This window comes from Daktulosphaira vitifoliae, unplaced genomic scaffold (genome assembly GCF_025091365.1).
Source record: "Daktulosphaira vitifoliae isolate Bord-2020 unplaced genomic scaffold, ASM2509136v1 Scaffold_1, whole genome shotgun sequence".
Lineage (NCBI taxonomy): Eukaryota > Metazoa > Arthropoda > Insecta > Hemiptera > Phylloxeridae > Daktulosphaira > Daktulosphaira vitifoliae.
Window position 1 is genome coordinate 23,040,479 of NW_026099572.1, and position 17,060 is coordinate 23,057,538.

The 17,060-nt window shown below is 34.0% G+C and overlaps 1 protein-coding gene across 1 annotated transcript in view; it reads right to left on the minus strand.

Annotated features, from left to right (window-relative positions):
- Positions 1-2,316: 2,316 nt before the first annotated feature.
- Positions 2,317-17,060, minus strand: part of LOC126896156 (homeobox protein ceh-37) — a 29,878-nt gene continuing 15,134 nt past the window's right edge. The window contains exons 5-9 of the mRNA XM_050668668.1: positions 16,371-16,520; positions 14,756-14,925; positions 13,064-13,189; positions 8,273-8,373; positions 2,317-3,314 (exon numbers count right to left, since the gene is read on the minus strand). Coding sequence (XP_050524625.1) covers positions 2,899-3,314; positions 8,273-8,373; positions 13,064-13,189; positions 14,756-14,925; positions 16,371-16,520 — 963 coding nt within the window. The 3' untranslated portion in view covers positions 2,317-2,898. The remainder of the gene's footprint in view (positions 3,315-8,272; positions 8,374-13,063; positions 13,190-14,755; positions 14,926-16,370; positions 16,521-17,060) is intronic.

Below are 17,060 nucleotides of genomic sequence, written 5' to 3' on the forward strand. Positions count from 1 at the left end.
GTGCTAAAGTTATGTAATGCTCATAAACCAGCTCCACAACCCCAATAGTATTCTTTATATAATATTTACTATTTTGTTCAAAATTGGTTACCAAGAACCAATTTAAAATAATAAACAATTTTATTTCCTTCCAAACATATTACCTGTTAATAGTGGTAAAGATTTTTTAACATTACCTTCATTCTTATTTTTTGAAGTTTTATTTTTTTTAACTTGACGATTAAAAATACTAAATATTGTATGGTAAAATTTTAAAACTAAGATCAAGTCTGCGTGTTATATGGCTTTAATATTTAAAAAAGTTTTTATTATTATTAACGTGTAAAACTAGTATTAAATTTAGCGCTGTTTCCCACAAATAAAATATCAAATTAAATGCAGTTATCAATATTTATAACTAATACATTCAATATCACTGAGACTAATGTGTAACATACAACGTTATTAACGAACCAAGAAATTTTTTTTTTATCTTTTAACTATAAAGTATATAATAAAATTTATTTCGTCACTCAATAATTGAGTAACTCATCAAATGTTGAGATATTAACAGAAGAAAATCTTTTTAAATTCCTTCATGAAGTAAATGTTTTATAAATAAACTGCATTAGTAGTTGTGTTTATTACCTAAATTTATTCGAATATTTGCGATCTTGTATATATTACAAGATGAGGTTTTGTAAAATTACCAAATTCGATTTCGTCCACCATTTCGGTTATGATTTCATTTCTACTGACCTCCTCCACACAGTATACGTGTTATGCAATCCTTTTGAACTCCGCCTCTTACGCTTCCTATATAATCACATCCACCCCTATATTCAGTGCGCTTGCACCTAGAAACCACCCTTATAGAATTTCAATTCAAAAATGTTATTCGCGGTAAACTTGCAAGGATTTATTGCAAAATATGTGTTCGATATATAACACATCAGAATTAATTCCCAACCCTATGTCTAGTCTTGTTGCAGAATTTCGTAGGGAATTTATTTAGTTTTCATAATACTTAACCAATTTAAACCGTTATTATTAATTATAAATTAAATTATTATTTTCCTGTTAACTATATCTAATTAAGTCCTTCATTTACTTATAAGTAAGTAAAAAAAATATCCAAATCCGTTAATTTTATCAAATAATAATACATAATTACAAATTTATTGATTATTTCTAAAATAAAAAAAAATAATTTTATGTTTAAAGTTATATTTTCATTTAAAATTGATACTTTTATCAATTGCGTTTATATTAATGTGGTATGTTATTAAAATATTACTGGATTTTTTATCTAAATTTAATCTTCTGAATAAGTTATTCAGTTATTAAAATAAAAAATGTATTCAATTACAATTATTGTAATGAATTTTTTTTTTTTTTGAGAGGGGATTTATATAACCAAATTTACAAACACCTCGGAAATTAAAAATGTGTAAAAACAAAAAAAAAAAACTAATTTGTTGGTATCAGATATTTTTATTATCTAACAAAATCTACTATAGACGTTGTTTATTGAATAAACTTATATGCATTTAAACATTGCGGTGTATATAGTAGTAATGGGACTCAATAGTGTAGTCAGGATATTTGCTTTCGAGAAACAAGGACCTTCTTCTTTTTTGACTTATCACATGCTCTAACCAACGCCAGAGTTATAAACTATTTATAGTTATAATTTGCTAATAGAGGCCATAACCCCTTTAGACCTCCCCTTTGGCTACGCCATTGATGAGACTATATTAGAAGAAATATTAAGTAGCGTAACGTCAATTTTCCTCTTTGGTTTATTCTTTAATCGAGAGATTAAAATTATACAAAAGATTATACAACTGGAACTGCATTCACGCGTACAGTTACTTATTCGCATTAAAATGTGGTATTCCAGGAAGCCATTTAAAATCGTTTGAGTGTTTTGCAGAAAGTTTTCCCCATGACGCACAATGGTATAAATATTAAAAGCAAAAGACATTTCAACTACATTTTGATTTCGCGGAACAATGTACTAACGTTTGTACAGTTATAGTTGCTATTTAGTAAGATATTCAAGGATTATGTCTAACTTAGTAAATGATAAAGTAATCTTAAATTTAAATGAAAATATTTTCAAATATGAATTATAATATGTACACAAGGAAACTCGATAAAAGTCATTTGTAAAATTTGACACATTAGAATGAATAAAAATGCAATAAAAATATACACGAACAGAGATTTTTATGTGAGATCTCTGATTGATATGTATTAATTTTAGACGAGAAAAAGTCTGAAACACGTCGCTGGTACTAATAATTAATACATTCAGTAAAATATTTCAAATCGTATAGCACAAAAAAAACACTATATTTAGTATAAGGACTAAAAATAATTTAATAATTACAATTACAATAATAGTAATTCACACATAGCAGAATAAGTATAATCATTAAGAAAAAAATACATTTACAATACATTAGTTAAAACGCTAAAGGTAACAATTACTTAATGCTACTTTGTAACTGTCTATTGCGATACGCTTGTTTTATTTTATACAAAATTATTTACATGCGTTTTAATACAAACATAAATTAAATGTTAAACGAACTATACGGTGTGTCTATAAATATAATATTAATACATGTATGTATACCTAATTAATATTTTACATGAGACGTTTAATATCATAGATCTGAATTAACTTTTATAATTTTTTTTCGCTAAAGATCATTATCAAGAAATATGTATCATATCTACACATAATAACTAATATCTAAAGTTACAATAATACATTTAATAAATGGCAATAAAATATTTTGAATTTTTTATATAAAAAAAACCATTTTAGTAACACAATTACTTAATTAGTTTATGAAAACAGTCGATGACGATATTTTTTTTGATTAAGTTATGTGTTCACGTTTTGCGTTAATTGTTATTGTTGTTAGATTCTGACGGAAGTAATGGCGAACTAGACGTAGTTGGGGTACCTGTTGTCTCGGTGGACACCGTAGTTAACGATAAGGGCTGGGGATGCGGAAGAGACATTTGTTGTTGGTCGGGCTTCCTGTTGGCAGCTAGGGCATGCAAAGTGGACGTGAGAGACGGTAACTGAAGTCCGAGGCCGACTGGCAACTGAAACGCTGCGGCCGCGGCCGCGTGGTGTTGCATGTTGGCCACGTGTTGTAAGCTATGGAACAACGCAGCTGAATGTTCTTGAGCCTTTCTTCTGAGTTCGGCCACACTGGAGGAACGATGTTCAGCATTTCCGCTGTTTCCGTTTACACTATGGCTATCGGTCATTGATCCAAAGGGTTTCATCGTACAGCAACTACATCCGAATCCTGCGTTTAAAATAAAATCAAAATCTTTTTGAATCATTTTTAAAATACATTTTTATAATGCATGAGTATAAATTAACAGATAAATATAGAACTATATTCTATTTTTATGATAATTTTTTTACACAACAAATATTACGGTAGTAACTAAGTAAAATCGATTTTTTATTGTTTAGGGGAAGTAGAATGAACTCTCCGGGATTTAAGCTGGGTAATAACTAAAAGGAGAGGTAAAGAGTGTATTTTCCCTCCTAAAAGATCTATTTTTTTAACATTATAGTAGGTCAAAAGAACTTTTTAAATTTATCGTTTGTTTAATAAATTGTTAATACATTTGATAAGTGAACTTGGTTGCGCCTCCATAAAGAAATAACTTCACGACGTCTTCGATTTTGAGCCTACATTAATTTCTTGCTAAATCTCTTACGAAAAAAAATAAAATATATTATGCTTTCGGTCTTTAAAAACTTAGAGAAAAACTATGCTAACACTATTAGTAAACTAATGAAAAATTAACTTAATTTATATCAATTAATTATCTAATAGAACATTTATTTAGTGATGTAAATATTAGCTGTTATACAGCTGTATAGCAGCCTGTATGTGCTACTGTATTGTCACGTGGTACTCTGTTTTAAAGAGATACATTACAACGCGATGACATAATAGCGGTTGCTCATAAACCTGTGTTCAGCTTTTTAAATCCTTGTACATTTTGATATTCATTTCACTCGTTCTATAAATACTTTTTTAATATTACCAAATTAGGCTCACCGTGATTGTGAAACGAGAAATCCTGAAAGGTTATGCAAATACATTAAATTTCTAGTACCATTTTATCTAATTTTAAAATTACTTTCCCGTCGTTAAAACGATATTACTTTATATTTGTTTTCATCGAATACATTCAACATTTATAGCCGTTCTATTTATATTGAACTTTTCCTCAAACCTTAAGCATCGCCTATATAATTAACATGTTTTACTGTAATACTGTTTTCGAATTTAGCCGAAAGCCTAAGTAAGTGATACAATAGAGATATTTTGTATTTTTAATTGAAGTAGCACTGTATCGATCAGATGATTTTATAAATAAATTAGTACGTAAAGTATTTTATGAAAATATCAGTGGTATCTTACCAATTTCAAAATGTTTTCACAATATTAAGTTTTTGACAATTAGTAGTAAATTAACATTTTACTTGGTATTTTTTGGATCATGACATAAGGTAAGATACATTTAATAATATTACTTAGTCATTAAAATATTCAATTTTGTGTTTCATTATAAAAATAATATTGTGTTCTTATTCAATAACGATGTATCCGAACAATTTAAATACGGGGTTAGTTATTACAATGTATTAATTTCATTATGTAGGAAAAATGCATTTTTGTATATTGACTAGAGTTGAGGAATTGGTGTTGCTATTTTAATCACTAGACAGTATGCATAAGACTATTTTTACAATTAGATTTTACAACATATACATATTGTTTTAAAAATAAAATACTACAAAAAGTTATAAATCATAACAACTTGACTTTTAAGTATAGTAAATAGATTTTGGTTACACTCTTAAAGAAAAATATTTGCATTTTCACATAAATGTATTGGAAGTAACGTCTACAATATAAGGGAATATTTGGAAATTAATGATAAAAAATTATAATTGCGTATTAATATTCCACACGTTTAGAAAAAAATATATACTACTCGTGTGTAAGTATTAAAAATATACTAACGTATGGGAATTTTTGGATCATTTCTTACAGTGTCCATTTTAACTGAAGTCATTTTTTAAAAAATTTAATATTATATTATCCCACAATAATTTAAAAAGCATTTAAAAAAACATTTAAAAAGCATAAATTATATTAATAATAATCCAACTACTAAATAATATCACTTCAATAAGAGTGTTGTCGATGGGGAGCTTCTCTTCTCAAAATAATCAAGTCAAAAAATCATTATCATCTTTTATAATTATTGTAATAATATTTTATAGATTGTATAACTCAAATAAAATTTAAAAAAATTAATAATAAAAGTATACTTTTATTATATAATTTATATTTTTATGTTAACTTGAGAGCAGATTGTAACTGGAGGCTATAAGTGTCAAGTAATGATTAATAGAACGTTTACTAGTAAAATTAAATTATTAGCGTATTTAAGGTGACCGTTTATGTTTTTTTATTTTAAATATCTTTGGAACCCCTTTAATTTCATGAATAGAAAACTTGCTCCATATATTTTCATTTAGATTTCTAAACAAAAATGGTAGAAATTATAAATTATCTAAATGTGCTTAAAGACCTAAAAAAACATATTACTTTCTGGCTAGTCGCAACATCGATTATCTAAATCGTCCGCGATAAAATCTAATAATGTTTCCAGAATTGAAGAGAGATTTTTAATAAGAGAAAATGTTCACGTTTTATTTATATGTGAAATTTTTTTGGGTTTTTGTGGGAGTTAAATTCGAACAGACTTTGAAAATATCCCTCGATTAGCGCCACTCAGTGGAAATTTCTTAAAATGTGCTCTGGATAGCATAGAAGTTATACATTAGAATAGATTAATAAATATTCAGGTAATTATTTACTGCTAATATATACTTTATAACTAGCTTCGAACTACCACTTTAGTTATGTGGATATCGAAAAGACCCCAACGCAGAAAAAAGTATAATTGATTTTAACAATTTTAAACACAAAATTATTCCACATAATTATAAATATACTTGTTTTAGCAGTTTGCATATAAGATGTAGACTTTTAACAAACTTCTTCAATTAATCCTCGTGTAAATATTGATTGTATACCTTAAAATAACTTATCTTGTAATCTTGACTTTAGTAATCAATAAACATGCATATTATATTGTAATATTAGAATTTATTAGTTAATTTAATTTTCTATATTTCAATAATATGACGTTAGTTATTCGTGTCAAGTCTTTATAAATTTCCAAGAAAACACATTCATAGTGATATATTACTAACTCATAATGCCCTCGTTTGACTGAATAATACATAACTGTTGTATTTTCTTTTAAATCCCGATTTCTGGAAATCCCTTTTAAATATTTTAAAAAGTCATCAAAATTGTTCAATAAATAGTAAAATAACATAAGGTACAGTCTAATTAGAGTTCTCTACTGTAGTCAAAGTATTAAATATTAAATATTCAGAGTTTTAGGATACCTATAAAAAAAAAGTGTTGAGTGAAAGTATTGATTTTTCAACTAGAGTAATCTGATGGATTAAGGAAGAAGAATGATAGAACGCGTTTGACATTTTGTTTGATGTAATTTTGTTAAGATACGAGAATTACAGCAATTATAAAAAATCCAATCTTTTATTCACCCCTTTCTCTTTCTTTAACAAGCCAGTCGACCCGAATAACAGCCGTGAAATATTAACCGTACCAATTGACCACACAAACACACGATCATTTCTTTGGCGTAATTTATTATCTGCTTTGCTTAGTACGTACGACTTGCCGGTGGACGGTAATTAACGCGCACAATAATCATAATTATTTTGATTATCTGACGTCGGTGTAAATTGATTTTGCCAACATATCCAAAATACGGGGCCCTACACTTCCTTTACACGTAAAATAATATTTCATCAAGGGTACATTTATGTACCCTTGGTCCATTAATAACACTATGAGCTGTTAACGAACGGTTTCGTTATTTATTAAGGGATTCGTTTGATTACATTGCATCCCGCCCGTCTTTGTATGTCGCTCTCACTTCCTGTCTCCTCCTCTCTGTTTACCGTATCCTAAAGGTACGTCGGGGAACAAAAGTCGACAGTGTATGTACACTGTACACGAGTGTGTATATATATATTATGTACCCGTCGTAAACTTGGCGCACAATAAATCTACTAAAGTTATTCCATTACACTATGAAGTGTAGCGGTTGGGGAGGGCTTACGTAGCACAGGGAGAGGCTCAGGTGCTACCGCACGTTCATGTTCGCCGAATGCCCGTAGCTAATGTGATAAACCTATACGTTGTCGTGTAAGTCGTTATAAACTCATATGGGACATCGTTAATCTTTCAAATAAAGTACGCAGTTATCGGTTAATTATGAATAATAGCCATAAAACAACACTGCTCTAACGGCGTGTTAGGTATAACATTTTACTCGACTTATGAAATATTGCAATTCTCAGTTTGAATACTGAATACTGTATTGTTTCAACTCGTGTCCAACCGGTCCACTCGAGTGATAATTTCCTTGTTGCCCAGCCGCGTTTAAAATGCGCATATTTCCTTCAGATTTCAGGTTCTGAAGAAATTAACTAAAAACTACCACAAATCTTACCCGCCACGTTTTCACCGTTATCGTTCAAAATTAACAATGTTATTTTATAAATTGAGATCAATAAAATACAAGGACTTTGATGGTAAATTTTTTCTTTGATATTAAAATCGCTTAATGGGTATCATAAAGAAGATTTTGATAAGACATTAATTGCTTAACGCGCTTGTCATCCGGTGGTTTATTGTTCATTGTAGTACAAGTTATTATGTACAAAGCAAGTACAAAAGGGTCTCTGGTAGATTAATTTTTAGTGATACACAAACTCGATTTGCTTTGCAGTAGTGCTCTCCGCTGACGTAAACGCTTTTTGAGTACATAAATATATTTCACTGCGGTGTACTTAATCCGGAAACGAACTCCTTTGATCCATCGACCGTTTACAGTTATACACTTGTAGGTGGAATCGAGTATCTTTGAATTGTATCGAATAAAAATATAACTCTAATTTAAAACCCGACCGAGAAGATAACTTGCGTGTATTCAATACGGCTAAATGCCATTGTGGCCGTTTATTGGGTTAAAATTATTAATTGGCAATTACTCAATTAAGCGTATCTCCAATCACTCAACGAAACTATCAATTCATCTCTGTAAATTATTTTTACTGTATTCTTACCTTTGAGGCCGGTGAATAGCGGAGAAGGCAACGATCCGAAATGTGGCGGTAGGAACAAAGGTCTGGATATGACAGGATCGGTGACGGGTCTAAATCCGTTACTGTAAACATAAAAAAATTAGATAATTAGTATTGCCGTCTATTAATACATTTCAAACAATGCGTTTTGAAAATAGTCGTTTTTTATTTGCAAAACATGTCGCGTACAATAATCGGTCACTGTACCTACGAGTGTTACTTATGTTGTACTGCAATGGGGTGGGGAGATATACTATGTATTTATATTAAGGTGATTAATATTCTACCGAAGATCGTGAACGATGACGCCAACGAATTCCTGGCGGGTCTTCAGTAAGTGCTCGCCAGTTGTCGGTATGTCGTAGTGCGCAGTGCGAACTTACACGTACATGTGGATTTTCGAGACGATTATCGCTGGATTGGGCCAGACGAGAGGTAAAGTTTTCGGCTAAGTGACTCTGGTGGTGGATGTAATACATGTATAATGCTATTGTTGTTTTACCCTATTTGATTGCGTGTTCCCTCCCGGTCACTTAAGTACAAGCATAAATGAATGTAGACGCGTGTGAGTGTATCCCGGCGGAGGCGAAAAACGTATACATGTATTGTGTGTGTATACACAGCAATCACAATGATGTCCGACCGGAACCGGAAGTTTTTAAAGTTTGCAGTAGCGTCGCATAAGGTTAATATACTTAATAGAGACGTCGTCGGTGTGCGTTTATTGCAGTCGGAAGGAACCGGCAAATGACCCGGCACGGCTCTAAACGTTACGCTACGGACTCGGAGGGACTGCTGACGACAATGGACGCGCACCGTGACGGGCGGTCGTAATTGACGACACAAAGCGAGTCTACGGAGAAACAGCGTACGTTAATGTCCCTAAAAAGATTGTCGGAGAATATGTCGTGTAACGCGTCGTGTGCACGGTAAACGCTGCGGGACTTCCGAGTTGTAGTGAACGAATGTGAAAACAAAGCGGGTTGAAAACGAGGCGATGATTGGCGAAGCTGAGTTGTATTGTGAGAGTTGTAACGACTGCGGTGCTGTCGATCGACGTGGAACTGTTTTTGCGCGTTAAATGAAGTGACCGCGGGCGCAAACGTAATTTTGATAATTTGTAAATTACATGAGCGGGGGGCGAAAGTGGAGATATCCGAGTTGTTTAGTGCGAAAGGTGGAGTAATAAATGGTGATGAGACTGTACAGAAAGGACCGGGCTAACGGTCGACAGGTGACGGGGGTGAATCGGTGTAACGCAAACGATGATACCGCCGTATATTATATGTATGTATAACGTTATTTAATAATGGACGGGCGGGGGTGTACGCGAGGGGCCTTTGACATCGTTTCTTTGAGCGCGGCGAGCGAATTATCATATTTTTAAGCCATCAAAAGGAACACGGCAAACACCGCGCCTCCTGCCCCTTCCCGACCGTCGGTCGTGGATACATAACTTGAGAGTTATGAAATAAAAGGAAAAACTGCTTTTCCACCCTCTGCTGTGCCACCGCTGGGGTATAATAAAATTCAATTTGCTCCAATATCAAACGACTCAGGTACTGAATAAAAAATTTCCGGTGAATTCGTGTGCCAGCCTTCCCCTGGTCTCACTATATTCAATACATTATACAGCAATAATAAGTCAAAAGAACTTGATGGAATTTTTCGAATAAAAAACTTTTTCTTTTTGATCCTGTAACGTTTTCTCTTTTTTTTTTTACGCCCGTTTTTATTTTATGCAAACTTTTTTAGATGTGGACACTTTAACGTTATTATCTCATCTTTATATATTTCCGTCTTTCAGATATAAATTCGTTAATAGTTACATTTTTTCCTCCGTTTCTTTTGCTCACGGCGAGTATTTTTCATTCGCTATTTTTTCATCTTGCTGCAGCTGTAGTCGGACTTGAGAAGAATTCACTTTTTAACCAATAGTAACGTTATCCGAAATTAAAAGCTGGACCGCTTTTGACCGGTCTTTTCTAACTTATTAACCTGTTAATTTACACGCAGTGATGCTATTAATTTGCAGCGATAATATACATTTTTATTCGTTAGACAAATACAGTACGTCGAAAGCGTATCTGCAATCTATGTGCTCAATGTACACGATTAATTACAATGTATACAATGGTCGGTATTTAATTGAATGCTGTACGTTGGGTACGTCATTAGTCTTGTTAAGTAACGGTTTATGTATTCGATTATATATACAAGTATATTTGCAGTGAAATGTTTTCCGGCTAAATTTGTTAGAATAAAATTATTGTTATTAATGTGATGTTGGCGAACGACAGTAATAAATTTCCTGAAAAGTTTTAACGATGTAATTTAACAAACTGACTGAAATGCAAATTGAAACAAAGGAAAACCGAATTACGCGTGTATATGGTTGAATTATCTAAATTTACAATTACTTTGGGGATGCCATTTATAATCTGCTGATAAAGTATAACTTCTCAAATTGATTTCTTTTCCAATTCAAGTTCCAAGAAGATATTTCAGACCGGCGATTTAAGTGACGTTGTTTGTAACGTTTCAAAACAAATACAAACAATTAGTTATGCATACCACACAGCGCTTGCATATCGGAACGCTGAGTGAAATATTAATTTTCATTATGCCATACATAAGTAAGTAGATGTTGTACCCCAGTACGATCGGATGTCCGCATTTTGATCGTTCAACGTTCCTAAAAAAATTGCGTTGCATTGACCAACAGAACACGTTGGAGCATTATAAACGACCTTGCAACATAGACGGCAGTTTTCGTTGTATGCAATTATCAATTGAAAATCGAAATTTGCTTTTCCTCGTCAACAATTTGTGTCTTATGCGAGGCGAACGCGCATAGTTGAGAATTAAAAAAATGTCAACACAAAAAAGCGAACTGACCAGGAGCTAGTTTCCAATTAGTAAACACAACGCACAGCTTTTTTTCATTATTTTCTTCAGACAAATTTAGCGTTTGTCAAATACCGAAATTGCCGATCAGATTGACGTGCAAAACACGAGCTAATCGAATCAACACCCTCCCGGAGCCGATATAATGTGACTTTAATTCAATAACAATTTCACATGACACAATAATAACCGTAATCAATTTTCAAGTGTAACGTTAACTGCCGATATTAAATAGACTACGGCGGGACGCGGTCGTCCCGCACAACAAAAAGTGCACAGTGAAACCTGATACGGCGTATATAAACGTCACACACCCAGCGTACATACACGTCGGTGTAGGTGGCCGTCCGGCACGTGTGTCGTGTGTCTCTTGCACGTGCGCGTCTGTCACCGGAGACGGAGGAACACAAACTTTTCCACGTTAATAATTTGAATTGAGTAGCACCAACGGGTTTTGTACTCGGCCCGCAGGGGCGCGATAAACAATAATACTTATGTTGTGTGTGACATCGCGACTGCCATGAGGGTGGTCCTGCAGGCCGCTCTTTATTTACATGTAGCTCGCCGAGACACAGAACGCCAAACAAACGAGATTTTAATCTTTTCCAATTATCGTTGTTGTCCCGGCGCTGATCCAAAACATTATGATCAAAAAACAATGCGAACCGGAGAACTGTCGGCCGAATGATTATAATCCTAGTCGTCGCATTTTTTCAACGAGAACACTGCGCTGATGGACAGGAGCAATGACGTTCACGTTCGCCTAGTAGTAACTATGAATTTTTTTTTAACTTTCTTCGGTGACGTTTGAAGCGGTTACGACGGCTATTTGATAACCTGGAGATATTTTTGTCGCTTTTAATTATTGTTTGCGGTTTCCGATCTGGACACGGACGCCAACTACTAGTCCTCGTGGGAAATTAAGAAATGTATGCACGCGCGCCTATGTAATATATGCGCCTTGTACACGCGGCCGTGTTACTTAACCTAATTCTATCAAGGCGGCGGCGGCGAAGGGACACCGTAGAAATATTTCCAGCGCGGAGTATATAGTGCACAGAATTATTTAGAACTTTATTTAAATTCCCCGCTCGTTATCCTTTAGAACAGAGTATTAAGCAAATTATGCATACATAATATATTCAAAACAGATTAATGCACGTCCCGTTTCGTCTACAGCATCGCGCCCACATGTGGATACGTATAATAACCATACACACACACACACGCGTAGTAGAGAACCGTGTTACTCTATGAGCTTAATTATTATTATTTGAGAGCTTTAATTTGAAAACCGTAATAATCGAGTTAAATGTTGATTTTTCAAGTGCCGAGTTGTTTTCGGAATTTTCGCTTGTACTTGAATTTAGTTGCGAAATCCGTCGCCGGATTAACAAAAACCGGCGCGAGAGATTTTTTGAAATGTTAAAAAAAATAAAAATGAAACAATCGCGTTTCTCCAGCGGTACGACGACCCTTGGCGCAGTCTATACTTGATCAAGTGTACAAACACACACACGCCAGTCCCGTTCGTTGGTACTGGCGGCAGCAGTATATCTTTTGTTCGGCACAATCTGCAAACGCGACAACTCGGCTTTTAAAAAAAAAGGGTAGTCGCAAGCCGCAAATGCACAGCAGCCATCTGTTTAGCGGTCGTACACACAGTGTAAACTACACAGTTCATTGAGTATTACAACAAATTACGATGTAACGAGCGCTGTTTTGTCGTTTCGCGGGGGAACGTTCGTATCGGTTTACCTATTGCACTCGTGGGATACGAGTGCCAATGTCATAAACAAAAAAAAAACCGCATTTATCAAAATTACTAGTACGGGCAAAATCTGATCAAGCTACGCGATTACTTACCCTTCAGTCGAGAACGGCGTGAAAATGGAATGATTAAACGTCGACGTGCCCACACTGATGGCAGGTCGGATTTGGGATGCTGGACTTGTGCTTGGAGTAGGCGAGTCCGGGACGTTGGTATCGTTCCTTCAACACAATTAACAGAATAGTTAAACATAATAACTGAGTTATTCTAGTCGAATGCATTGTTAATTAATTAATTAAAATTAATATTAAAATCAAGCGTTAAGAATATATATATATTATGAATGTAGTGTACAACAATTATGAATAAACCATTGTTCAAGTTGAAAGCAAAGCAAAATACTCTTCCAACGTATAGTTATAATCATGGCAAACGTCGTATTATTGTGTTGTTATTTCTATTATTGTTATTATTATTAACATCGCCGTGTCTTTGTCACTCGAGAGGCAAAACGTGCATCTATTTCTCTTGCCGGCCATCCGAATTGATTGTTTAATTGGCTCAATTACCAAGTATAATTTGAATTTATATTCACTTAAACTGCATTACGATTTATTAACAACAATTGGACGCGTGGCATAACAGTCGCACTACGCGACATATATACTTATTATGTACCGAATCGAATGAAATTAGCCAAGGACACTAGTAATGGCACATTATGGAATAATGTAAAAGTACCGACTACGAATTCACGAGGGATTGTGCCGCCCGCATATGAATCAATCTGAGTAGGTGTTTACGATGTAAGGGAGTCGTTTGCCCCATACCGATTGATGGCAACACTTTGGATTATACGTCAATATTGAACGGTATTTATCGGCGGCACATAATTATCGTGTGCAGATTAATTACTGGACCTTCATTGCCCGAACCATCATTTGATAGGTTTAAACGAGAGATTTTATTGGAAAATTTGTCGATTTTTGCAAAATTAATCGTTTCTTTAATTTAGTAATGCGAACGTTTCAGAATGAAAACAGTTTAATTGACCGTCGAGAGCGTGTGCTGAATACGTTGAAATTGTAATTAATTGATTAAAAGCGTTAATATATAACATTCGAGGTCTTCCTATGCAATTGTTTGTCTGTTTGGCCGTTCGACGCCTATAATTATAATAAATAGGTTCTAGCCATTGACAATTCGAATATTAATATGTTAACATGTTTGCTGTGTGTATCGGGAAACTTAAACCGAGACTTTAAACGTTTAATAATCATCTTTTCGAAATATCAAAAATAATTATTATATAAATTATAATTAGTATTATGAACTGTCATATTTGTAACTTTATTGTAATAAACTGAACAATTATCGTCCTAAATAATCGTTTTTATTATCTTAATTTTGTTACGCGCAATTATAGTAACCGTTAAATTATTATCATAAAAGTTTTAATCGTAGTTATTATAGTCTGACGGAATTTATAACGTAGATGATATTAGGGCAATAAACTTTGCGCAGGTACTAAATCGACGGGCAGAGGAATGGTGTGGTCGAGTGGATAACGCGACATTGCTTGACGTTTACTGTTTCGGGTTCGAAACTCGGTCACGGGCGGCTTCATTTGCCGAACGACAGAACAATTCGGTAATTGGAGTCGCCATCACTGCTGTGACGACGGACTAACCACCCGGAGTGTCAATGGTTAAGAAACCTCCTCCTTGGGGGGAGGCCGCTACGGCCTTTAATGGGCTTGAAAAAAAGCGAAAAAATAAAAAACTAACTCGGTGGGCGATGGTGACGTTGGTCTATCTTCGGTGCCGCTACCATTCATACCACTGCAACTGGCTGGAGATTCGCTTCTGTCGGATATATGCACCGTACTTGTCCTGGCGTCTTCATCCGCTTCGCTTCCACTGTTCAAATCATCCCTGTGTTCTTCTTCCATCAAACCCTGAAAAACGATTTTTCTTTTTAAATATGTCTCATAAAATATTTTTATTAGAACAGAAGTAGGATACTTATACATAAAATGTTCGCTAGTTATAGCTATTTTGGTAGCCGAAACTATTAAATCAGAATTACTAATGCAGAGAATTTACTACTGAAGGGGGATACTTATTGTAGTTAAACGGGATGAATACAAAAATAAGTAGATTGTTCTATAAAATATCAATTAAGCTTTCAATCGTTATGATATAGATCACAAACCGAACATAACGTTCGGTTTGTGATCTATAATGTCCAATGATGTGATGATAGATGAATAGTTAAGAATCTATGGTAACGTGATATTTATGTGTATTATAAATATGTCCTGCATGTTTTATGGCAACGAGTTATTTACAGTTGAAGGAAAATTATGTTCACCCGAAAAACAAACCGCGCGGTAATACTCGTTTTTATTCGGTATGATTTATAGTTCGCGGGTCCGGTTAATAAATAATACATGACGTCCGCCGGGAAAAAAAACTCAACGTTACGAGAAAGGAGAAGAACACTAAGAAACAAAATAAATATGGCGCCATCGACGACTTCCTCCATTTTCTTGGTTTTAACTACATGAAAGTTGTAGTGAAATAATGTTTTTAACATATATACGCGTTTCCGCTGTTTTATCTGTCTAAATATTTTGTCCGGCGCGTTTTATAGCCCTACAATAAGTTTGAGTGTTTCTTTTTAGTTAATATTTTAACCAGCGGCTACACTTCCGAAAAACTGTTTATTCGGTGACATTAACGAAAAAGCGTTAAGAGATTATTAACCGCAGACGATAAATCAGCGTTGACAAGCCGAGTGATAAATACTATGTTTACGCGGCGGGGAGGGAATGATGTAGAGAGGGGCTGCAAAGTTGTACGACACGTGTATTATTATGTACACGAGCAAGTTCGGTTATGCATTAAAAAGGGTTAAGACGACATGCCAACATCATAAATTTGGATCCGCCGTTCGCCAAGCACCTGCGTTAAATTAAACTTAACGAATAAATCAAAAACGCTTAGCGCGCGGCGCATACGAAAGGGTTACCATCGATAACTTTAGTGTACCATAAGATTTGTTACTGAAACCTCTTATTGTTATTACATCAGCTGCAACAACATAGTTTACTACACGAGATGCTATCATATTTCATAAAAAGTGTAACTACAGTCCGCAATAATAAATATCTGTCGTATTCGGAAACGTCGTGCTGATTACAGTGCACCGACTCTTGAGTGTCTTTCCGCTTACACAAACACTTAAAGTTGGTCGCATGTATTTCCAATGGAAAACCGCCGCGAATTGTGAAAATAATATATATATTACATAACGTAAATGCTTTTAAATAAATTGCGTGTGAAAAGATAATAGCAGACAAAAGTTCTTCCTTGAGCAGCTAATAAATATTTCACTTACTTTGGAACCTGGAGAGTGTTGCATGTCTTTGGCCATATGATCCAAATGTTCTTGCAGAGTACCCGTCCGGTCATGTTCTTCTCGTTTCCTCTGTTCGTCTTTCAACCGTTCCGCTTTTCTCCATTTCGCCCGGCGGTTTTGGAACCAGACCTGCGACCATACAGCAGTTAATGAAAATAAAATATTTTACCACATAACAGTTTCAATTACTACAAACACGGTAAATGTTTACGGTTAGTGATTTTACACAGAAAAAATGAACAAGCAGTTCACATTCGTCAAAGAACAACTTTCCAAATTAATGGTTCAATTCAAAACAGGAACTACTATTTGAATAAGGGGAACCTTCTTGAATCGAACCATTCAAACTATCTCTTGTAAAAATCGACTTATTGTTTTGCCGAGTTGAAAAACAGTTATTATTTACTAACACTCGTTATCCTTTAAAAAAATTTGAAAGGTCTCTAAACAGTAAATATTAATATCAGAAACTTTTGCGGAGCGATCACTGTCTCTTGCCCATACGATATTTTCCTTTAAAATTCTATCTGTCTGTAATCATAATACATATTACATACGTTAGTACATGGTTATATTGTATCTATAACCCATTTGGGAATCAAAATGCGTGGCTGTCAAATAAACATCAATATAAACGAACAACAGGGTCGGAGTATCAATTCGTTAAGT